The following is a 25,711-nucleotide window of genomic DNA, read 5'->3' as shown; positions in this document are numbered from 1 at the left end:
GGGGGGCTAGAGTCGCTGTCAGTGGGGGGGGTGCTAGAGTCGCTGTCAGTGCGGCACGCGGCAGCGTCATCCGTGTCACCCGCGTGGCGTCGTACGGCATCCGCGAGCTATCGCCTCTTGCTCGTCTCGCGGTCTTCCTCTTCTTCTTCCCCGCCGTGAGAGAGGGACTGCGTCTTCGAAATTGACCGGCGTCTCTGCGAAGTGGTATAGGCATCATCGCCACCACCACCGCCGACACCGCCGCTGCTGCTACCACTCCATCAGCACTCCTCACACACCGTGCCCCACCGAACCTCACGGTGTATATCATCCCATCGGCTCAACCTTCAATTGCACGGTCGCGTCGTGGTCGTAGTGGATGGTGGTGGTGGTGGTGGTTGTTGTTCGTGGTGGTGGTGGTGGTGGTTCGAAGGATAATCTCAATTCCGCGGCTGAGACGCATCACCGGCGTTGCTACTCCACTCCGGCTCGCCAAATGGACAAATCACTTCACACGTTTGCAACTTTCCAACGCGGCCGCCGAAGTGGCACGTAAAATATACCGACGGTGTGATCTTCTGCCTCCACGGTGGAAAACCCAAACGGACGATAGGACGGCAATCATTGTTGGAGTCGGCTGGAGTTGTGGTGGAATTAACGGCTTTGGGAGCGATGACACCTTGATCTCAATCAGGTCGAGGAGAGGAGGTAGGTGGAGGGGGTGGGTGTGTGGGTGAGTTTGTTGGGCAGGAGCGGTCCCGAACATCGAGGCACGCGTCTCATCTCTGGTCAACCTCTGGTCCCGTGACACCGACCGACCGCCACCATGGGTTGCATTCAGAGCCTCATCTGCAAGCCGAGGCGCCTCCGTCGAGAAAACATCGTGGTGGAGGAGTTCTCGGCCACGATCGACTCCACGCCGACCGTAGTGGAGGAGTCGTCACCCATCGTTCTGCGCTACAAGACGCCCTACTTCCGTGCGTCGGCTCGACTCGTCGTGCCCCCGATCCCACCGGGACAGACGTGGGTCGTGGGCTTCGTGCAGGCGTGCGACCACATGGAGTTCCACAACGTCTACGGAGAGCTCGGAATGTACGTCGCGAATTCACTTAGCGCGCGTGCAATTAACGCGATCCTGGGATGTGGAGGGGTGGGGGGTGAGATCCATCATCGTGCGAGCCCCATTCTTCCCCCCACACCCACACACCCATCCCCCCCCCTCCTCTCCCCCAAGGTATGTTTCTGAGGTTCAATCGTTCACCGATGGACAGTCACCTACTTATCACTCTCATATCGCGCTTACCATCACTCTCTCTTCTATCGCTATTCCCGTGGCTACTGTTCACCGTATACAGTGAATATGATTTGATTCCTCCACCAATGTTCAGGGCTCGGTCGACCAGATTTGTTTCGTCTCATCCACCACGCCGTGTTCAACCACCACACTGCAGGTCACAACAACTCACTCACTCACCCAATCACTCACCCACACTCTTACCACTCACTCACCCACACTTTCACTCACTCACCCAATCACTCACCCACACTCTCACTTTCTCACTCACCCAATCACTCACCCACACTCTCACTCACTCGCTCACCCAATCATTCACCCACCCACACACTCAGTCACTCACTCACCCAATAACTCACCCACACTCTCACTCACTCGCTCACCCAATCACTCACCCACACTCTCACTCTCTCACTCACCCAATCATTCACCCACACACTCAGTCACTCACTCACCCAATCACTCACCCACACTCTCACTTTCTCACTCACCCAATCACTCACCCACACTCTCACTCTCTCACTCACCCAATCATTCACCCACACACTCAGTCACTCACTCACCCAATCACTCACCCACACTCTCACTTTCTCACTCACCCAATCACTCACCCACACTCTCACTCTCTCACTCTCTCACTCACCCAATCATTCACCCACACACTCAGTCACTCACTCACCCAATCACTCACCCACATTCTCACTCACTCGCTCACCCAATCACTCACCTACACTCTCACTCACTCACCCAATCACTCACCCACACTCTCACTCTCTCACTAACCTAATCACTCACCCACATTCTCACTCTCCCAATCACTCACCCACACTCTCACTCACTCACCACACTGCTTCTCTCTCGGTTTCTTACCACGCACTGCTCCTCTTTGAATCCCCTCCGCACATAACCGTCTTTTTCCTCCCCCCACCGAGTTCTTATATAAGCATAATCACCTAGCGCAATTCAAGAAGCGCATTTACACTCTCTACTATTACAACTTCAACAGTGCTGCTTGTTACTGGCCGATTGTCGTTGTGGACCTTTGGGCAGTGTGCCCAGCGACCGTGATTAATTTTGTTTTGTTCAGTGACAATATTCACCGTGACTCGTGCGCTCTTGGTCCACACGTAATGGTCGAATGCCCACCCGGATGTGTTTGTGTGTGTGTTGTGAGACAAATTCCATTGACAACTTTAGGCGATACCAGCGTTCGAGATAGTACACGTGTACTGTGGCTAAGAGATGTTAACTACCTCGCCTGGTATACAAGAGGTCATGAGTTGGATCCCGACCCTGACGCCTGCTGCATATTTGGAGTTTGCGGTGTCTCTCTCCCCGTGGTCGCATGGATTTATCTCCGGGTCCTCCGGTTTTTCCCCTCCACATTTAGAATCATCGTCATGCGCTTAGAGGATTTGGCTGCTTTAAATTTCCACGTGATAAGCCACTTCTTTGAGCTATCATTTGTGGCCAGGTCGCTTCTGAAAAAGAGATATACAGCTCAGTGAGCCTTACCTGCTAAAATAAAATAAAATGTTTTTAGTTTATAAGGTTTGCATAGCGAACATTTCCACCAGCAGTGGCGTGAGCAAGCCGTTGCAGGGGCTGAACATGTATCCTTTATACTAAACACTTTAAAAGGCGTTTACTTGTCCCTTGACAAAGAGAGCTCGTGGTCTCACTGAGTTGCCAACTGGTCAATCTGGTACATGGTATAATTAAGGAAGAGAAACATTGTCAGCATATTAGCGTGTTCAACTATTCTTTTCTGTTATTTTCATTCCGATTCATATTCTCGGTTCTTTCGGTAAAGTCACCACGTAGAAGGGAAACAATAAAATAATAATAAAATATATAAAACAAAAAAAATTCTCACGACGTTTCGCCTGCAACACAAGCAATCATCATCAGGTGTGAAAACCACAGCAAGAAAATGTGTGCTGTGGTTTTCACACCTGATGATGATTGCTTGTGTTGCAGTCGAAACGTCGTGAGAATTTTATTGTTTTATATGTTTTTTTTATTTTTTTATTGTTTCCCTTCTACGTGGTGACTTTACCGAAAGATCCAAGAATATGAATCCCTGCAGTCACGAAAGCTTTCAATCAAAATGTATTCCGATTGTTGCCCAAGAAAGCCTCACCGAGTCTCAAGACTCTTGTCCAGGAGATTCCTGCCAAGTTTGCGTGGTATGGGGGGCGATGGGTCGCTGTGCATAATTCCCATTTTAGTGATTGGCAGGAATGTTTGTGTAAGCACTGGGATTTTGGCCAATACAAGTTACATTGCACGGGGTGTTTTTTTTGTTAGCTATGGGAGGAAGCCAGGGCATCCCAAAGGTAACCCATGCAGAAAATGGAGAGAGAGCACATAAACTCCACGGAGAAAGCCAACACGAGTCGGGGATCGAACCCAGTTGCTTCTGTCTGTGAGGCACCAGTGTTACCACTGCACCGTTACCCCGTCGCCCTCTGTGTATATAGACTAACTTTCACAGTTGTGCAACCCAACGCTCGGGTCTTCATACACACGTCCATTGGACTTCAGGCTACACTATTGAAGCTACACTATTTCGTGCGAGTAACCAGAAGCGAGATTAGCTTGATACCACCAGCTTTGACCGCACTCTGCCTGCTGGAGGTGAGTTACTCGATACAATGAAGTTTAGGGTTTGTATGTATGTGTAAGTGTTTACCACGAAACTTAAAGCAATGAATAACCTTTTGCTGACTCGGTCATGTAGGTGACGACGATCCAGCTCCAAGCCATATATTTTGGAGGCTAAAATTAGAACGCTTTTAGTTTTAGAATTTATCTTAGTTATAAGCGTGGCCTCAGGCATATTCGTGTCAATTTGTTTGCTTCTTAGACATGCTAAGGCATCACTAGAATGTTGCATTGGTCAGTCAATCATGGTTGGCCGTAAGTAGTGAATGTGAAATGCGAAAACATTGTCATACCTGAAATATTTACCCACAGAAGTCTGAGAGAGTGCTGAAGACACTTTATTTCCACTACGAATGCCATGCTTGAGATATCGGGCCACTTCATTTTTGAGATGTTTATTAATATTATCATTGTGTGGGTGAATTATGGCAGCAATATAATTATTATTTTAAATACCACACCAACAAGCGACATTACGTTTTAGTCAAATCACTCCCCCATGGGCCAAATATCATGACAATTCCATATCAAGTAGCCAGCAGCACAGAGTTAAGGAATTAATATCTTTAAATTGCCAAGAACAAACAAAAAGGTATTTCCGCTTGAAAAATATGACTCTGGGCCACGGTGGCTAGGAGATGTTAACTACCTCGCCTGGTATACGGGAGGTCGTGAGTTCAATTCCGACTCTGACGCTGGTGTATTTGGAGTTTGCATGTTCTCCACGTGCTCACGTGGATTTTTCTCCGCGTCCTAAGGGTTTTACCCTCCACGTTTAAATCAACACGTATTTAGGGTGTTTGGCTGCTATAACATGCCACGTGATAAGCCACTTCGTTGAGCTATGAATTGCGACCAAGTCGCGTCTGAAAAAGGGCTGTTTAGCTCAGTGGGTCTTGCCTGGTAAAACAAATAAATAAAATAGTTTTTAATTAGTTTATATGAAGCAGGGTTTCTGACTCGCGTTTTCGGAGCACCTGGATTACACTTTAAGCAACGAGAAAGGTGGAATTCTTGTTTAATGACACCATCGCCGTTTCTCAAAACTCAACTTCACAAGAGTGGTGGCGCTGGGCCATACTTCACCACTCTGCGAGCTGGTGAATTGTGTGGGGATGTATCGGGATGAGTGGGGGGGGGGGGGGCTCGAAAGAAGCACTTGCCCCAGAAGTCTGTTAAAGGCTTCACGGGGGATCTTTGGCGTGAGGGAGAGGGGAGGTGCACAGGAGTCGATTTAGATCAAATATTACTCACACATCAACAACAAAAAGTGCACAAATGTTATTTACAAGTGCATTTCTGTTGACACCGAGCGCCACGTTTAGGGTGCGCCTCGCTTCCCCGGAGCGTCTTTTTCAACCAGAGAATACGGTAACATTTCGATTGCCACATAGGCTAATCCAGCGGTGATAGACGCTTGCATCACCTTTGCATATACAGTACTTGGCTGTGTTGGTAGAGAAAAGGCGGACACGCTCCGGCATGCTCGCGAGACTGCACAGCGCAAAACCGTTCGGCGCGTTAAAGAACGCACATCCACATCGCTAATGCAGATCAATCAATAGGGCAGAGAGGGATCAATGCTGCTTAACAGCTGCTCCACCAACGACGCATGACCTCCACCCTCGATTGACCGATCAGATTTGCCGTAACGTTGTCGCGCCGGAGAAAAAGGCGATGCATTTCAGCACTGCGGAAAGTTACCCCCCAAAGTAGCCGCTACCCCTTTGAATCTCGGCTACGTACACTCTGGTAGCACAAGTGCTACGTGGGCTATAATTAATAATAATGAAAAAATATTGTCCGGCACTTTGTCCATCCACCCCTGGATGAAGACCTACCTCTCCTCTCACCCCCCCCCCCCCCAACGTCGTATCGTCCATGGGAGCTGTTGGACCATACTTCCCCAGGCTGATGAATGCGGGTTGATGAAGGAGAGGGAGCCCTTGACGGCTAAAGATTTCACCCGCTACTGATGCGTCACCGAGGTCAGGAATCGAATTCAGGTGGACATCGCTCCCCCATCCCCGAGCATAAACAACAACGCGATCCTTTTGTCCCACGTCGTTGGTGTGTCCTTGGTATTGTCTCGTTGTCTCCAGCCTCTGTTGCACTTGCGTCTGCCCTGTCAGTGCAAACATAACATGACAATATCATTCGAATGTGATGTTCTTAATTCTTAATGATCAATTCTTACGCACACGATTCCGTTTGCTGTGTCGTGTCAGAATCGTTTTGAGTAATACAAACATAATAATTGGCATGCTTGACCAACTCCATCTATGAGCGTTTGGCTTCACGTGCAAGCAAATTGGAGGCACCGGAGAATGCCCACGGATACGAGGGGGGGGTTACACTCGTACTGAATGCGCCACGCAGTTAGAGGAAATTATTTGCTGTACTGCCATATCCTGGACACCTCGCAGTTGCACGGCTTTAGAAATCCTGGCAAATCCCCGAGTGGTCACCCAATCTAAGCACGGACCATGCTCAAAAGCCCGCCTTAGCTTTCGAGGTCTGACATGTCTGTTATTTTAAAGGGGATGTTAACCGTGGTGTTATTTCTTGATTTGAAGCTTTCGTGACTGCAGGAATCCATACTCTTTGGCTCTTTCGGTAAAGTCACGTAGGTGGAAAAGTAAAATTAAAATAAATCACGAAGAACTTCCTGGTGCAGCAGTTCTACTGCTGGATTATTATTGGGTTTTTTTTCTGCCTGAGGACATCGCTTGTGTTGCGATCGAAACGTCGTGAAATATTATTTTTATTTAATTTTTCTACCTACGTGACTTTACCGAAAGAACCAAAGAGCGTGGTGTCATTTGTTCGTACGTCGGACTTCCAAATCCAAAAGGGTCGGGGGTTCGAGATCCCGTTGTTTTTATATGTATTACTCTCGAGAGTCTGTCCATCCAGGACGCAGCAGTTGAAATGGGTACACCACGGCCAGCCGGTCGATCAGCTGGCAGATCGCGTGTGTGGTGGGATAAACTATGGGTACTCCCCGGTAGAATACCCTCCTGAGGGACTCTTTAGATCTGCCCTCTGCTCTCGCGGAGACCCTTCACATTAACATTTGCCTGGCATTATTATTTTATGAACAACAGCAAAAACACCCCCCCCCCCCCCCCCACACACACACGCGGCGCGGCGCCTGCAGCCCCGGCCGGTGTGAACCGAACGAAACTGTTATAATTAGGCCTAATTTTAGCACGTGTGGCGGCGTGGTGCAACTGAACACGTGTAGAGCAGCCAGCCAGATGATGACAGAGCCAGGCTGAGCAATTATGCCAGTCGGAGGCTTGAGCGATTCAATGGAGGGGAGAGAGGCGGGCTCTCTGCGGAGGTTGGGACGTGCGGAGTACAGCCACTCCTGCGGACAAGGGCACTGTACTCGGAATGCCCGATGCCACGTGCGCGGGTGAAGTGCGTGAGTGATGCGCGTGGGTGATGTGCGTGGTGAGGTGCGTGGGTAATGCGCGTGGTGAGGTGCGTGGGTGTTGTGCGTGGTGAGGTGCGTGGATGTTGCGCGTGGGTGAGGTGCGTGGGTGATGTGCGTGGGTGTTGCGCGTGGTGAGGTGCGTGGGTGTTGCGCGTGGGTGATGTGCGTGGGTGTTGCGCGTGGGTGATGTGCGTGGGTGTTGCGCGTGGGTGAGGTGCGTGGGTGAGGTGCGTGGGTGATGCGCGTGGGTGTTGCGCGTGGGTGATGCGCGTGGGTGTTGTGCGTGGGTGTTGCGCGTGGGTGAGGTGCGTGGGTGAGGTGCGTGGGTATTGTGCATGGGTGTTGTGCGTGAGTGATGCGCGTGGGTGTTGTGCGTGCGTGTTGCGCGTGGGTGTTGCGCGTGGGTGATGCGCGTGGGTGATGCGCGTGGGTGATGTTGTGTGTGTGTGTAGAATGCACGCTGGTGGAGAAGTGATCCTGTTGTTGTTTTTAGTGTTACCTGTACCGCCGACTTGAGTTCGATTCCCGCTCACGGCCAACATCAGCGACGAATATCTGACTCATCCCTTAAATTAATGTCTAGTGTGGCGTGTAAGCGTCAGCACTGTGGGATACAAAGGCGACCGGGCGTGGTGATTGCCACCCACCCCCTCGTGTGTCCTTCCGGCTTTAGTAACATCACTTACCCCAACAGTCTGTTCATGCTCTACGGGGGATCTTTGTGATTAGATAATACAATCACCTATAATGTACCAATCCTTCGTTAATCCACTGCTGGATTAAAGCCTCACCCATTTCTGCGTCGGTCATGGGGTGGTTGATTTAACAATACTCCACCAACGCTGGCCAGTTCGGGTTAGAGCAAGGCTTGAGGAGGCCGTCATCAATAAGTGTATTGATCGGGCTGTAAATAATTGATTCCTTTTTTTGCCGGAGTGATCAGCTGGTTGATGAAAGGCGTGGTGTCGAACCGGACTCGGTTGGTAACGCAGGGCCCAAACCCCGGTTCATAAATGTATATCGCCACTGATATTAACCACGGACTACGTATCATATGTATCGTCATATATAGCGCACTAACCACTGCGCCACCGCTCCACACCGGAGCAGCTCTCTGTTAAGGAAAAGGGGGGGAGCTTTCATTTTTAATGATGCCGGTGTTTGTTCGCAAGGACTTTAACATATCACGGGTAGCAGAATTTGTCGCATCGATTCCGTGGCTCGCAAGGTCACCTCGTCTATTGATCCTGGCCCTAATGGGAAACTACCCGGGCGATTTCGCTTATGCGTTATACATCTGCGATCGCATGAGCCGCGTATAAATGCCCCGCGATAGCCCGGTGCCGGCCGCACATAATCATCATACCGTGGATAGGTCTCGTCAAACGCACGACCTCGCGCGCCAGCAAACAAAGGCATTGGGATCTGTGGTGGTGGTGGGGGAGGGGGTGTCAGGACCGTTTCTACGATATAAGCTCGCTAACCAATGCGCACACAGACGAACAGCACTAATTCACGAAATACTGCCAATGGTTAACTTCAGCCAACCCCGCTCCCACCACCTCATATCAGCGCTGAGGTTTTGCAGATCGGATTAGATGCCGATTTAAGGCTGAGTCGACACAATAGAACCAATGATTTCAACCGTGGCCTGGGTTCGAACTTGGGTCGGCGGCTTCGGAATGCAGTGCGCTAACGACTGCGCCAACGCTCCCTGGCTGCTTCTGCTGCTGCTGCCTTTGCGTATATTTAACACGCAAGCTATGAACGCGGTGGTCACCTGAGTTCGATCCCCGGCCACAGTTAACGTCAGTGGTGAGTGACAACCGAGACAGTTTCGCGGGCCCTCTGCCGTTCGCCAAACCCGCGCCGACCAGCGTGGTGAAGTTTGGTCTTCAACCCCAGTGAACGCCACGGCAGGCGCGGTGGTGGAGGATGGGGCGGAGGTGCCCTTCATCCAGCAGTGGATTTACCGAGGTGCTGCAGTTGAACGGCTTAAAAGCGCAACGCAATTGCCCGGAACGAAAGCGATATCGAAGACGGACTCTCGCGATGTGAGCCTACGGGTGGGTGAATGAATGAAGGAATGCAACTTTGTGCGCACGGCACTGTGAGCGACGCGAGCAGGCGAGAGACCAAAAAGAACTGCAATGACTGCGAGACGAATTAAAAGTCAGGCAGCGTCCTGACCCAAATTTGCACTTCACGTTAACTCTCCATTCTCACCTTCACAGTGGGGTCGTACCAAGAGAGCGCTTGATTACATTCCTCTTTAGCCTTCTGCCAAGCAGCAGATATATTATTTTGCACAAGCACCATCTAATATACTTCTAATAGGATATCCCTTTGGCCCACGATGGCCTTATCATAGAGAGTCTCAGGGACTTTCGGCACGAGGGTCCTGCATCAAGATGTGTGCCCAATTCCCTTTGTGAGTTTCTCCGATGCTTTTTTGTGGGGCGCGGGGGGGGGGGGGGCAGGGTTCGTGCGTCTTGTTCAGCCACGATGTCCGACGTTACGTTTATTTCAGCACGTTAAGTTCAAATCGTGGTGTTGACTCAGCCCGTCATCCCTCTGGGGTCAATATCATGATCGCGCTTCGTGCGGGAAGTCGACAGTGGGTTGTCATCTGGAGTAACTCAACCCCGCCATAAGAATGTGGAGTTTCCATTCCTGACTGAGCTCTGTAAACAGGAGATATGAGCACCAATGCCTCAATGTTCCTTGAAAGCAGTGAATAACTTAGATTTTTATCCCAGGAAACAATCCATTGAGAATACAAGTATATTTTACAAGGGAGACCTGCTATGCTTGCTTGTATTGGGGGCTGATACGACCCCTGCCTTAATCTAGATGATTGGTGGGGTGGATGCTTTCACAAATACGTGGCATTTTGAAACTATAGCACATTAAATAAAGGAGCGGTACTGAATGTTGCCCAGTTAATCAAACTCTCTGCTTACCATTTCCTGAAAATCGCTTGCGGTGCATGCCAGTCGAAAAACAAATACCCATCGATATTTTACTCGGAATATTTCAAAGCAAATAAATTCACGGAAACGTGGAAAAAGAACACACCGCCGTTTGGTAAATGTTGAATAAATTCTGCTTAGGGTTCTACCCCGACCATTCTTGCCACCATAACGACAACATAAACATGTATTGAACTATCATCAAAATCAATCAAGATCAATCCACTGCTGGATTAATGCCTCCCCAATCCAGCTCCCGCATCTCACTCGCTAACATACTAACGTGCATTAAAAAAAGGAATATATACAGTGTACTGTACAGTAATAGGTGGTGACGTTGCGGGCAATGGACCTTCTTCAGAGCAGAGAGGGCTATGATGGGATATTGCCCAAAATTGTCGCCTGTACATATTCTCATTTTAAGACCACAGTGTTATTGACGATTGCATTCAGTCGTGTTATTTGTGCTCGTTGCACCACTGCCAACGCAGTATCACAAGATTATAAAACAAAAATGAGACAAATTTCTGCCGCGAACCAACAGAGACGGACGGGAGCTATGACTTTTGATAAGGAAGTGGGAATTTTGATAATTGTATTTTATTGCAACTGCCCTTTAATGACAATTTAAAAAAAAAAATCAGGAAACAGTCTGTTTGCGATCACAGTTCCTGTTTAAGAAGGTCCCAGGATATGCATTAGTGTAAAATAAGGATTATATTTTTTTCTGTGATTTTACTGTGTGTGTGTATGCGTTCAATCCCCGCTCACGGCCAACACCAGTGACGATATCTGAACCGGTCCTGGGGCTCTCCTAGGTCGACTCAGCCTCAAATGAGTACCTGTTGCGGTGCGTTAAAGCATTGCCGCTAGGGAGACAAACGCGGTCGGGCATCGTTCTGTCCACCTACGCCCTCGCGTACCGTGCCTTCATCGGTGTTCGCTGCCAACAACGTGCCCCAACAAGCCGGTGAAGACTATACGCAGGATCTTTATCTCTCTACGATTGTGTAGCCTACAAAGCCTATACGACCAAATCACGTGGAATGCGCCCGATCTCGATAGATCTCGGATGCTAGGCAGAATTGAGCCCTGAATGAGGCTTGGATGGACGTCCAACCGTGAGTATAACAGGTGTTATAGGCTGCAGCGGGGCTGTATCGTTGTACTGTATACCGCGCTTCAAGGCATCTCTTCTCACCTCCGCTAATCCCGTACTGACGAGCAATGGTCAAGTATGGGCAAATACATCCATACGACCCACAACAGAGGCCCTCGTCCAGCGGCGGATCTACAAAGGGCTGCACGCGTACATTGAGTCGATGAAAATAGGCCCACTGCATTATAAACGTGTAGTGTTTATAAAGACGAATACACTTCTTAGGAGGCACACTCTGTTTATTGTAATTATTTCCTTACACAGTCTTCAACACGCACAGAGGGGAATCCGGTCCCCTCACCCGATACCCTAAGGAGGTACAGCCTCCTATCTTGGCGGGACTTACACGTATACCGCTATCCTAGCCTAAGGAGGTACAGCCTCCTATCTTGGCGGGACTCACACGTCTACCGCTATTCTAGAGTCCTCCGGCTGGGACCTAGGGGAGGCTATCTGACCCACCGCTGGCCTGGTGGGTCCTGACCACTGGTTACCCGAGCCTTTGCCCTCAGAAGGGCTGGAAGGCTGGTCCAGGGTCCTAGCTGGCCTTCAGCCCGGGCTTCGGTCTTCGTGTAGGGAGAGAACTCCCCGAGCTTTGTTGGGTCACCCTTCTTATACTCGTTCGTGGCCAGGTAGAACCAATCACACATTCCCACGTGGAACTGGCTGATTGGTTCTTACCAAACCGTGGCTACGATCCACTTCACCTCGTCTGACCCCAACCGTTATGTACCCAGAGGTAACGCTGCACTGCCCCTTTTATACCTGGTGGCAATGCAGGTTATCGAACAGTGCGTAGTTAACGCCTCTACAAACGTAATGGTCGGGCGTGCCGTGGTCTATACGTGGAGATTAAGGACTTTTTTTTAATAGGTGCGGGAGGTGTCACGTAATCTTGTAATTTACTATCGTGAACAAACCCCATGTGTTTTTTGTTTGCATGTCGCTGATGAATGCAATGCAGTCTGTGCGGCTTGGTTGGGCTAGACGACTCTGATTGAGTATATCATGGCCTGAACGGCATATGTTGAACTTGAGCTGACTTTTCAAACTCCCAACTCGTGGCTTGATAATGCTACAGCCGATCTCTGTAGAGTGAGGGTATAACACTCTGGAATGCTGGCAGGTGTAGGCTATCTAGCCTATCATCAATCTATCTTCATAATCGTGATCATCATCACTTTGTCATGGCCTATCCACTGCTGAATGAAGACCTCACCACGTCACCTCCATCACTCGCGCGGTGCGGCGATGCCACAATTCACTTCGCTCCTGCTCATGAATGTTTTTTTTTCTTTCAAACCTAATTTCTGCAGTGTTTGTTCTCTCCTTTGGCTGCCGTTACATCCCCAGTCTCGTCCACCGGTCATGATACCCTCTCGCAACGCGGCCTGCCCAGGCCCCACTCTTTTTCATTAAGAGTCAGCGTCATAGCTACGAGCACGGTCGGCAACGTGCGGTGCGAAAGAAGTTCAACATGCACAGTGTTGTTTGTTTTCCAATGCGCGTGTTCCTCTTTCTGACTCAATATAATTCCGAGCACGCATCTCTCATGCTTCATTGTGCACTTTTACCTACCCTATGCGAGTCTATATACAACACCTTTTGTGCCGTCTCTTCGCGAAAGGTTGGCAGCCTGAGATATCCATCCGCTCACGTCCTCCGCTCTTCCGAAGCATCTGCCCGGCGGCCACTCCGTTGCTTGAAGGTTGATACTGATAATAATTTAAAAATTCTTGGTCAATTTCGCTGCTGAAGGTGAAAGCCTCTCCACATCGTGCCATTCATTGGGGCTTTCTTCGGCATACTTCACCACACCGGCCAGTGCAGTTGGGAGAAGTTGAGTGTCCCCGGTATCGGTTCAGACATCGCTCAGCACCTGACGTTCTCTGTGACCTGAGATTACACCCGGAACGCTGGGTTCATAAGCATGGCGCGCTAACCACCTACGCCACCGCTGCACCCTTCCTTGATGTTACCAGTCGATTTGCTTCTTCATCACCCTCCTCCATCTACGCTGGCCATATATCATTGGTTGGCTACACGTTTAGAACAGCTCCCAATGGTTTTGGTCAACGGTCGTTTGTCAAAATCACGGGTCTCGCGGACAATAACAACGGTGGATCTTCGGCGATGCTGGAATTTATAAAGCAATCGGAGAGTAGCGGCGCAGAAGGTAAGCGCGCTGCGCCGTGAACCGGGCGACCTGGGTTCCATTCCACGACTGACATCGGTGCCCAGCGACGCATAAACTGCTTCGGGGGTCCTCTGAAACTTCTCCAGCCGGCGCTGACGAGCACGGTGAAGAATGGTCGAAGGATCCCCTCGCTGACAGAGCGATGGGAGCCATTCCCCCAGCCACTGACAGAGGGATGTTCTACGTCAGCTGTGAACAAATCGTCATAGAGCAACACCGAAGCACGGTAATACATTTCCCCAAGGACGATTTTTTTTTTGCTGAAGAAACAGGTGAAATGTTTCGAATGGAAACTTGCAAAATGCCACTGCCTTGCTTGCACCATTCACATTTTTGACCACATGATGATCATCATCATCACGATCCATGTGGGCAGACAGCCCCTTAGGTGTCCCACTGCACGTTTCGTCGTTTGGTTCCACTTTCCTCTCTTGTCTTGTGCCAATATGCTCAAGCAGTGCCACATCTCTTTCTGGCACAAATCTTTTGTGTCGTTAAGCCATTCTCTGTGCGGTCTTTCTTACTTGTTCCTTCCATTGTCGACTCAGCCTCAACTAAGTACCTGGTGCGGTGTGTAAATATCGCCACTGGGGAGACAAATGCGGCCGGGCGTGGTGCTGGCCACCCACCCCCTCGTGTGGCCGTGCCGAGCTTGATAGGTGCTCGCTAACAGCACTTGCCCCAACAGTCTGTCCCGGCTATTCGGGGGATCGTTGTATTTTTATGAGTGCGATATCCACACGAGGGGAGCGGTGGCGCAGTGGTTAGGTTGTTAGGTCACTGCGCTACGAACCCGGCCACCCGAGTTCGATTCCCGATCACGGCCACCCACACCGCTGACGGCCATCTGAACCGAGTCCTGGGCCTCCTCCCCCAGATCGACTCAGCCTTAAATCACCACCTGGTGCGGTGTCTAAACCACGCAACGCGAGGGAGACAAAGGCTGACCGGGCGAGGTGTTAGCCACCCACCCACCCCGACATGCCGTGCCGGCACCCTTCATAGGTGCTCGCAAACAGCACTTGCCCCAACAGTTGCTTTAAGGCTATGACGGGGATCTTTGCCACGTGTGTGCGTGTGGCGGCGCGCTTCCTTGGCAGAACAGAGAGGGCAGATCGCCCTCCCCGGCTGTGCTGCCCTCTCTGGCTGTGCTGCCCTCCCCGGCTGAAGCAGGTCCTGTAGCAGTGGTGGAGGCAGGGAGGGAGGAGGTGGTTTAGCCACCACCACCTCTACATACTTATCGCATAAAAAGGTGCACATCTTTATCATCAGTAGCTATCAACCTTTCTATATCGACTGTACGTGAAGTTTATTTCCTGCCCCGTCAGTAAGCGGCGTGTCACGCCTGATACAGTCCTGGGCACATGCTCTACCCCCGACCGCCTGCCCGCCCCTACCGCCCTTCACCAATCCGCAATGACCAGCGTGGTGAGGTATGGTCACATAACCTCCCACGACGCCGGTATCAGATCTGAAACCAGTGCCGGATTATCCTAGTAGCAAAAGTAGCTACACGTGCTACGGGCCCGGCACTTTCAAGGGCCCTGCGCTAAATGCTTTCAAGCTATCAATTCCGTTTGAGTGATTCTGCACTTGCTCAATTACTATAGTACTATACCGCCTTAAACTTTTATAAACGACTGGGTGTTTAAGGTTAGCGATTTGTCGTATTATCTGGCTTTATAGCAAATAATAAAAATGCAATTACTTTACCATCCAAAAAAAATGTATATTCTCTTCGGTTCTTTTGGTAAAGTCACGTAGAAAAAAAATAAATTACATAATTATTCCGTTATTTATTTAATTTACCAAAGAATCATTCCTGCAATCACGAAAGCTTCGAATCTAGTTTTAATATTATTTTTATTTAGAGCCCCTTTATAACATGTGCTACAGGCCCCGCACTAGCTTCATCCGGCACTGTCTGAAACCCTATATACACAAACACACCGGCTATAACCATCATGAGCCACGCGGCCTGGGGAGACGATCAACGTTTGGAAACTAGTATTTCTTATCCTATTTCATCCACCATCATAAACTAATTATCATAGACTATTCCTTATGGTCCTATGACCCTTCATACAGGAATGCTTACACGAATAAAGTGTGTAATATTAGCATCAACCGTTTGCAAGATATATGTGTGCTGTACGTGCGAAATTGAAATAGCTGGAAGGTGTCACCTTTTTCTGTATTTCTCACACACACGACAAAACAATATAAATATAATCTTGATTTAAAGCTTTCGTGACTGCAGGTTATTTCGTTCTACGTGACTTTACCGAAAGAACCAAAGAGTAATATATATGATATTCATGTCGCATAGAATTACAAAGAACTACAACCATCGTGATGCCCAAGCGATTGCCGGTCCTCGGCAGGACGTAGGAGGATCCCGCCACTGATTGACGAGCAGTGTCTGCGTGCACCCTTGCTGGACAATAATCTCGAAAGTGGCATGCCGCTCTTTTAAAGCCACCTTCGGCTATCGGCGGAGCGTGCAACATCACAGCTGTCAACCCGTACGGTTTAACCCTGTACACTTGTACAGGGAAATTGAGTTTCCAGGTCCATGCGGCGTACAGCCGTTTCAATACGGGCACAAATATTGCATCTTGTCCGTCTACTCGTTTGTGTTTCTCCCTTGTGATGGGACTTTTGTCGGGTGAACGTTGAGATTTACAAGGGGCACGGGGTGACCAACACGGTCTGAATTGGTCTGTAATAAGGCAGGGCACTGATAAGGGGTTGACAGGCATGCAGCGTCACATTATAATCAGGCGCAGGTTCGTCACCAACTCGAGGGCCCGCGTCAATCACCCCACTCGCGCTGAGCACGTGGCCACACGGCTCGCGGCGGTCGCACGCCGCGCCAATTACAGAATAGCCGGGAGTGGGGGGGGTGTTGAGCTCGGCCTCTCTCTCCTCTCTCTCCACCACCACCCCCACCCACCGCCCTTGCAGCACAGTGGCGACTCCTGGCCCTGCCAGAAAAGCCTGGCGATTTTGTTCGACGTCCGTGGGTCACTCGCAGATGCCGCTAAATTTTTGAGCTCCGCTGTGCAGGTTACAAAACGTGGGCCCGGTGAAACTGCCCCGATGCCAGTTAAGCCCTGTGGGCTTGGCATCGCGAGCGAAAGGGAAATTCGTCGATGTGGAAAAGAAAAGAAGCGAGACTCTGTGGGTTAGGGCTAATTGCGAACGGCCGATGAACGGACGACGCAGGCGTTGCCTCAGGTTCAACGATGTTGATGTTCAATCTTGATTTGAAGATGTTGGACAGGGTGGCCCAGATGTCTTGTGACCCATCCAACGAATTGACCACTCACATCACCCCCCCCCCCTTTACATATAAAAAGTTGAAGGCGGTATAGTACTATAGTAATCGAGCAAGTGCAGAATCACTGACACGGAATTTATACCTTGAAAGCATTTAGCTCTTGAAAGTGCAGGGCCCGTAGCATGTGTAGCTACTTTTGTGACAAGGATAATCCGGCACTGGGTCCAACCATGCCGGACTGGTCAAAGGGTAGAAGACAGACGAAATGGACAAGCCCTGGTCCCCAGGTTGGGGGTTGGGCGTGGGGCTAACAACCCCACCCCGTGGAAAAAAAATCACCCTTCATTTTTATGGAAACTGCAAAAAGAAGACAATGAATGAAGCAGAGAGAGTTGCTCAAGACAGTCTGGCGTGGCGTGGGCTTGTTGCGGCCTTACGCTCCTCCACAGGGTGAGAAGATGAGTTAGTGAGTAAGACATCTGGACCACCTTGTATATTAAACTCGAGGCAAGCATCGGATGAATGATATAATTTAAAATGCATTGCTCCCCCGATAGCCGATTGCAATACGTGTGAATCGTCGAATGCACTTCGTGGCCTGGAGAGTGAATAATTGCACGGCATGATGATGATGATGCTGCTGCCGTGTGTGGGTTGTGTCCTAATCCCCCAGACCGAAACCAGATCCCCCGTCGTGCTCACCACCGAATGGTGCCATCTGTTGTACACATTATGTTCCGCGCACGCCGCTCCGCGCCACGTTGATACCAAATCACCCCGGAATTGCGCCCCACGATCTCATTTTCGATTTCGGAAGCTTGGCGTGCAGGGTCCGAGCCCGAATTGGGCTCCCGTGGGTGACCGTGGGAATATGTGGCATGCGCTCCCAGGTTGCTATCGTCGGCCGTGGAATCTGTGCTACGTTGTGGGCAGCAGAGGGCACTGCCGCGAATTCCATTGTTGTCCCGTGCTATTGTCTCCCAGATAAGCTCCCCCACCCCTCCCTTGCCAATTACGGTCCGACAGACAGATCTAACGGATATCAAAGCTTTCAACCTCCGTCGGAATTGCGAACGTAGAAGAGTCGGTGAGTGGGGTGGGGGGACGTTAACCGGACATTCCCTCCCAGCAGATCGAGCTGGGAGCTGCCGGCGCTGCGTGACGGGCACGTCTCGGCCATCTCAGACTCGGACGGCGTGAGCTACCCGTGGTACGGCAACACCACCGAGACCGCGAGCATGTCGGCTTCCCCCAGGGGCGGTGGCAACGGCAGCGGCAACAACAACAACAGCAGCGGCAGCAGGAAGCCGATCCGCGTGCACATCAGCATGAACGACAACTTCTACCCCAGCGTCACATGGGCCGTGCCGGTTCACGGCGGCGGCAGCGGCGGCGGCGGCGGCGGCGACGCGGGCACGGCGCCACCGACGCCGTGGCTCAGCCGCGTGACCCGCGACCAGACGTTCACCACGTGGCTGGTGGCGCTGAACCCCGACACGCGCGAGCGCCTCGTGCTCCGCACCGTGCGCTGGCGGGTGCGGCTGCGTATCGACGTGGAGCCCTGGCGGCCGCTGGGGCAGCGCGCGCGCCTCGTGGGCCCCGCGCGGCAGGAGCAGCCGCTGATTCTGCCGCGCAACGAGCCCATCCCGACCAACGCGCTCGAGAGGCCGAGCGCCAACGACGCGCAGGTGCTCATGTGGCGTCCCAAGTGCGGGCCCTGCGTGGTGGTCATCCCGCCCAAGCAGTAGGAGTCACCCAACTATCAGGCTGTTCGGCTGTCTGGCTGGTCGGTTGTCTGGCTGTATAGCTGCCCGGCTGTTCAGCTGTCTGGCTGTTCGGCTGTCTGGCTGGTCGGTTGTCTGGCTGTCTAGCTGCCCGGCTGTCCGGCTGCCTGTCTGTTCAGCTGGCTGGCTGTTCGGCTGTCATGCTGTGTAGCTGCCCGGCTGTTTAGCTGTCCAGATATCTGGCTGTTCGGCTGTCTGACTGCCAAGCTATGTTTGGTGTCCGGTTGTCTGGATATGCGGTTGTCCAGCTATTCAGTTGTCCGGCTGTCTGGTTGTCCGGCTGCCTGGCTGTCCAGCTCTTTAGCTGTTCGGCTCTCTGGCTGTCGGACTGCCCAGCCCCCCGGGTGTCGGGATGTCTGGCTATCCGGCTGTCTTACGTCTTTCCATAGCCATCTTCAGTGCCATTTGTCTTCAACGCCATTTGCGCACGGCGCCAGCATTCAGTGCACAAAGCAGCAAAATCTCCAGCGTGCCTCCTAAGCATTCCGATATGTCACAGGTATCAGGGTGCTGCGAATATTAAACTCTTATGAGACTGAAATGCCGACGCGGGAATATTTTTGGGAAGGAATATGCCTGGCGTCTGTGAGATTGTGAGGCGGTCTTGCCTTACGATGAGACTACCGTTAGAGTGTTAGAGCGATGTGTGACTTGCGAGTTGATAATTTAATTTAAAAATAGACGGACGTTCTCTCTCTCTCTCGGATGGAAGCTACTTGAGCACAAAGTACTGTACAGGACAAAATAGTGGAGAAAATAATCTTCAAGACAATCATGGACTGCAATGTGACAAGACAAAAAATGTCCCGAGATTTAAAAAATATACAAAAATGACATTTTAATGGACGCCAATGCTGAACTATTTGTGGAGTTTTTTTTTATTCGCAATTATATTTTAAGAGAAAAAAAGCATAAGCAGTAAACGCTATTTAACGGACGATCTGAACACTGAAATGTGAACACGGATTGAATGTGATTGATGAGATTGTTGATTTTTAGCAGCACCCGGAATTACAATCACTGCCATCCTCAAATGTGTATTTGACACACACACACAAACACAGTATGGCACAACAACTCAACTGTGATTGCAGAGCGAGCTGTTTCAAAATAACACTCACAAAGAGGAAGATACGACAATTTAACAACCGCCCACTTATGCGGAGGAGAGCAGGATGTAAATCCTTCGCAAAAACATTCGACAAGGTAGCATCGCGATTTTGAAAGCCTCCCTTTGCTGGGCATCTGCGAAAGGGCAAGTCCACAAACATGGCTTCATTATTTATTGTCTCTCAACCGCAATGAACGGGATTATATGTGGCGTTCGTTACATTGCTTTTGCCCAAGGCCAGATGCAATTTGCATAGGTCATTGCGAGCCAAGATTAGTGGTTCTTTTACAGCATGATCTAATGTGTCAAGAGCCTCCCTCTCTCTCTCACACACACACACAAATGCTTCCGTTCTGCTGACAAACCTGAGCAAACCACGAAGGTCAGGGGAACTTATCGCGTGCAAAAACTGCTGACTTCATTTTTGGTGCGCGCGTGCGCGTTTGTGTTTGTGTGTGAAATTCAATCACTGTGACCAACTTTCTTCCACTTCTTTTTTTATTTCTGGCCCGTCAAATGATGCTTTAAGGCTGTACCCACCGTACTCATCGTAGAGGGCTTTCGCACCTGACAGCCGGGGAATGGCCCGTTCGCAGAGAGCGGTAGGGGGTGGTGGTGGTGGGAGGAGGAGGAGGGGGAAGAGACAGGGGCCCAATTCTTTTCGAGGCTCCACGATCCACACCGCGTCGCCACCACCACCGCGACACGTGGACGTAGTCAAACTCCCCCAGCCCCCCCCCCCCCACAAATTCATTTATTCGAGATAAATGAACGCGCTGTGTCCTCCGGTGAGAACTGATTAAATATGAATGTAGCCCCTTACTCGCTCGTCGACGGCACGCCACGAACCCCGCAAGTGGTGTGCGCCCCCACCCCCTCCCTTCGTGGAACTGGAGCCATACTGACAGGTGCGTGTGGGGGGGGAGGGGGGCTTAGTTAAATTGCCAAAGTTTCCCTTTGCCCACGTGGGGTGGAACGGTGGTTGCAGTGGCCCACGCGCTGCGCTGTGAACCGAAGCGACTTGCCGAGTTCGATTCACAGCCAACGGTTAAGGCGACGATGTCTGAAATGGTCTCGCGCGTGCCACGGATTTAATCACCAACTGCGCACTAACTGACCTGGTGAAGTGCGGTCAAACGATTCCCATTATATTGATGTGGAGTGGGGGAGGCCTTCGTCCATGGGCGGATTGACAGAGGGCTGTGAATCGTCCAAATGTTGATTGTTCCTTTTGTAAGGGGGGGGAGGGGCGGGGGGAGAAAAACGTGACTCAGCCTCGAGACTTCGCCCAGTGTGTTAATGTTGTCACACTGTGCAATTCAGGAGGAACAAGCCAGCGGATTTTTTTTTCTTCTTCGAGAATCTGATGTCGAGGCGAACGAAAAATGACGCACGTAACGGTCACTCGCAATCACTCGCAGACTTCACGTTAGATTCCTGGGTAAAATTTAACGGCGATATTGTTTTGTATCCGGATAAAAAATAAAATCGGCTGATTTTAATCGAACTCAAAGGTTACAACCGCTCACCTGGAATGACTGGACTGAGTAAGCATTTTTGCGATGTATTTATTTATTCGATTACTAATGTTAACTGTGATTTTAGTTATTTAAATCATGCGTACCATTGCATGTTTACGCATTCTAATTATAAACAGGTGGAATGGTGTACAAGATCACGTCACTTACGCGAGCAATAACTGCATAACAACAAATCCTGCCCTGTATTTCGTATTCGGGGTCCGTGTAGTTCCAAACCTAAACAAAAAATACGCAATTTTTTTACTCAAACTAATTTTATTTTACCAGGTAAGGCCCACTGAGCTATATAGTTTTTGTTTTTTTTCAAAAGCGATCTGGCCACAAATGATAGCTCAACGAAGTGGCTTATCACGTGGAAATGTATAGCAGCCACAAACACTCTAAACGCATGGCGATGTTAATTCTAAAAGTGGAGGGAAATGCCGGACGACCCGGAGAAAAAAAAAACCACGCGGCCAGGGGGAGAGAAAACACCGCAAACTCCGAATACACAACAGGCGTCAGGTTCGGGATCGAACCTACAACCTCCTGCACACCAGGTGAGGGAATTAGCATCTCGCCACCGCGGCACCCCCGTGATCATTGACCAGCGATGATGCTATGCATGCAGCCGTGGGTTTTTTGTAAGAAATTGTTTTGTATATAATTTAATTGTCACCGAGAGGGCTATTGTCTCATGTTAACAGTAGAAAAAATATGTACAATACGGTAACTATAAACAATAAATAAACATGAATTTGCAGTACTCTTGTCAATCTACTGCTGGATGAATATCTGCTCACACTGCGTCACTCAGGAGGAAAGGACGGGGGTGGGTTTATTTGACCATACTTCATCGCGCTGTGCAGGGCCGGTGAATGAGGATACCCAAGACCAGTTCAGATATTCGCCACCGATGTTAGCTGTGACCGGACATCAAACTCAGGTAAGCTGAGTTCATAGCGCAGCGTGCTAATCGCTGCGCCACCGCTCCTCCTTCTCTCCACCCCCATATCAGCGTGGTGTCACGTGATTAAGCAACTATCGTGAGTAACATGTGTCCAGACTTGCCCACGGAGTAGGGCAGTCCTTCATCCAGCAGTTTTATTGACAAAAGGACTGTAGAACTTAGCCCACTTTAATTGACGCATATTCATCATGTACATAATATATATACAAATGTGAAAAAGAGCTATATAGCTTCCGAAAAATAGCTATATGGCTCAGTGAGCCTACCTTGTAAAAATATATATATTTTTAAATAGATTAATCGACGTTGCTGGTTGTAGTGTTTCATGCCCGCCCGGCGATAATGCATCTGGAAGGTGTGAGTGGGTCCGTGATGCATGCTCGTGGGCAAGTGAATCGATGAGCCACACCAAACCAGGCCGGTGGCCGGTGTCGTACACATTTGGAGTGTCCTGAGCACCATCCGCAATATTATTGTTGTTATTATTAGTTATAGCAAAGGGCTTCATCTGAGCCTGGAGCCGTCCGGAGCTGAGCTGCAGAAAATATTTAACGAGAAAATTAAGGCTCCTGGACATATATATTTATACTGTATATTTAAGAGACAAAACACACAGTCACCACTTCATCTCGCTTCAGTAAGGCGACGTAAGTGCTGATCGTGATAACGGAGGGAAGTTTTTGTAAGTGGACAGGAGCTCACGAACAGCGGGGCTCGAGTTCTGAGCAAGTGGCCAATTGCGTGGTAGATTGTAAAATATGCGTAACCGTATTCTCCGTATTATAAGACGCTCCGTAAAGTGAAGACACGTCCCAAATTGTGTGCCCCGGTGTCAGTAACGCGACACGACACTCGACTTGTTTGCTCACACGCACGCACGCCTACCCCCAACGTTAGCTTTAAAATACAGGGAGTGTGGTGGGGGTGGGGGGGTGTATAATCCACACAATACGGTAATTATAATTATGGGACAAGAGAACTGCACTTATCAGCGGTACTACTGCCCACGACTCACGTTATCCGTGGCACTGTCGATCTAACCAAGTACCATCGGGGACACGTCCGGCAATGGGCGAGGACTCCCCGCCTCGGATGATCACGGTTGGCTACGTGACGGTGCGAAAGAAGTTCAACACACATACACATAACCTTCCCACCCCAACTTGTGAGTGTGGCTGCACCCCTGCACCTAACCCCCCTTTCTTGCAATGTGTGCTGGTGTCTGGGCTTCTCTCTCTCTCATGGAAAAAAATAAAAATAAAAAAATGGACCAACCTGCAACAACAAAAAATGTCCACACCAAAAAAAGCCCCAACACATTAACCAATTACGAGGACTCTTACGTTTATACAAAACTGCGCTCAGCTCGCTCGGGAGCGCCTCCCTCAAGAATCGCGAAGCGTTTTGTTGTTGTCGAATAAAAGAGTACAGCTCTGTATTATATTAAACGATGCTGCGTTCTCGTGACTTTGCGACGAACACCGAAGGCGATCGGGTTGCTCTTCTCAGCTGCTGCTGTGGTCCGTGATTGTCAGTGACTCTTTTTAAACTTAAAAAAATATATATGTTGTACCAGGTAAGGCCCCACTGAGCTATGTGTAGCTCTTTTTCAGAAGCGACCTGGCCACAAATGATAGCTCAACGAAGTGGCTTATCACGTGCACTTTTATAGCAGCCAAATGCAGTACTCGAAACGCGTGATGTTCATTCTAAATATGGAGGGGGAAACCGGAGGACATAGAGAAAAAAATCCATGCGACCACGGAAGGAGAGACACGCAAACTCCAAACATATAGCAGCAGGCGTCTGGGTCGGGATCGAACCCAAGACCTCCTGCGCACCAGGCGAGGTAGTTAACATCTCCTAGCCACCGTGATGCTGATGAGAGAGAGGGACACGCAAACTCCAAATATACAGCAGCAGGCGTCTGGGTCGGGATCGAACCCACCACCACCTCCTGCATATCAGGAGAGGTAGTTAACATCTCCTAGCCACTGTGATGGTGACGAGAGAGACACGCAAACTCCAAATATACAGCAAGCGTCACGGTCGGGATCGAACCCAAGACCTCCTGCTAACCAGGAGAGGTAGTTAACATCTCCTAGCCACTGTGATGATAACGAGAGAGAGAGAGAGAGACGTAAACTCCAAATATACAGCAAGCGTCACGATCGGGATCGAACCCAAGACCTCCTGCTAACCAGGCGAGGTAGTTAACATCTCCTAGCCACTGTGATGATAACGAGAGAGAGACACGCAAACTCCAAATATACAGCAGCAGGCGTCTGGGTCGGAATCGAACCCACGACTTCCTACATATCAGGAGAGATAGTTAACATAGCCTAGCCACTATGATGATAACGAGAGAGAGAGAGACACGTAAACTCCAAATATACAGCATGCGTCAGGGTCGGGATCGAACCCACGACCTCCTGTACACCAGGCGAGGGAGTTAACATCTCCTAGCCACCGTGATGATGATGAGAGACACGCAAACTCCAAATATACAGCAGGCGTCAGAGGTCGGGATCGAACCCACGACCTCCTGTATACCAGGCGAGGTAGTTAACATCTCCTAGCCACCGTGGGGCTGATGAGAGAGGGACACGCAAACTCCAAATATACAGCAGCAGGCGTCAGGGTCGGAATCTAACCCACGACCTCCTGTATACCAGGCGAGGTAGTTAACATCTGCTAGCCACCGCGGCTCATCACAGCCAGCCCGACAAACTGCAAGTGCATCGTTTTAATTGTATTCATATTATTACAGGCGAGCCGCTCTACCCCGTGAGCGATAACTACTCCATCTCTGGGTTTCCAATTCCCTCGTTTCTCCGCACCTTCTATTAGCACGGTTGGCCATATACGGTGCGAAAGAAGTTCAACATACAGTACACTGTGTCCGGTTTTAATAAAGCAAAGCTAAATGTGCTGCCCGGCACTCGCTTGCTCACGCCACTGCCGATCCAATTGCCGACCACTCGAGCCGACTCGAAAATAAACATTTGGTCGACTCTATTCTTGGTTCTTTCGGTAGAGTCACGTAGAAGGGAAACAATAAAATGAAAAATATATATTTAATTTATTATTATTTTATTGGATTCATATTCTTGGTTCTTTCGGTAGAGTCACGTAGAAGGGAAACAATAAAATAATCAAAAAAAATATTGTTTCCCTTCTACGTGACTTTACCGAAAGAACCAAGAATATGAATCCCTGCAGTCACGAAAGCTTTAAATCATAATTTGGTCGACTCTCCCACGCTTGAAGATACGGGTGCACCCACAATTGACCTCACCGTGCCCGGCCTACCCATTGACCAACTGTAATTGC

The 25,711-nt window shown here is 50.0% G+C and overlaps 1 protein-coding gene across 2 annotated transcripts; it reads left to right on the top strand.

Annotated features, from left to right (window-relative positions):
• The first annotated feature begins 28 nt into the window (after window positions 1-28).
• On the top strand, window positions 29-23,826 carry LOC116944893 (protein FAM78B-like). 2 transcript variants are annotated; one of them, XM_032958755.2, is made up of 2 exons: window positions 29-1,071; window positions 18,126-23,826. In XM_032958755.2, exons 1-2 carry the CDS (start codon window positions 806-808, stop codon window positions 18,739-18,741), a joined length of 882 nt encoding a protein of 293 aa, XP_032814646.2. In that variant the 5' UTR covers window positions 29-805; the 3' UTR covers window positions 18,742-23,826. The 2 variants fall into 2 exon arrangements, with proteins under 2 accessions (XP_032814646.2, XP_032814645.2); XM_032958754.2 differs by having other exon boundaries at window positions 806-1,071; window positions 18,123-23,826.
• The last annotated feature ends 1,885 nt before the right edge of the window (window positions 23,827-25,711 follow it).

Source organism: Petromyzon marinus, chromosome 22 (assembly GCF_048934315.1).
Source record: "Petromyzon marinus isolate PM22_M1 ecotype Great Lakes invasive population chromosome 22, UKy_Petmar_22M1.pri1.0, whole genome shotgun sequence".
Taxonomy (NCBI): domain Eukaryota; kingdom Metazoa; phylum Chordata; class Hyperoartia; order Petromyzontiformes; family Petromyzontidae; genus Petromyzon; species Petromyzon marinus.
This window is presented reverse-complemented; position numbering and strand designations above follow the sequence as displayed.

Coding starts and splice junctions, on each gene's coding strand:
- LOC116944893 (XM_032958754.2), top strand. CDS start 806: ATGGGTTGCATTCAGAGCCTCATCTGCAAGCCGAGGCGCCTCCGTCGA. Junction 1,072..18,122: donor GTCTACGGAGAGCTCGGAAT/GTACGTCGCGAA, acceptor ATTCCCTCCCAG/CAGATCGAGCTGGGAGCTGC.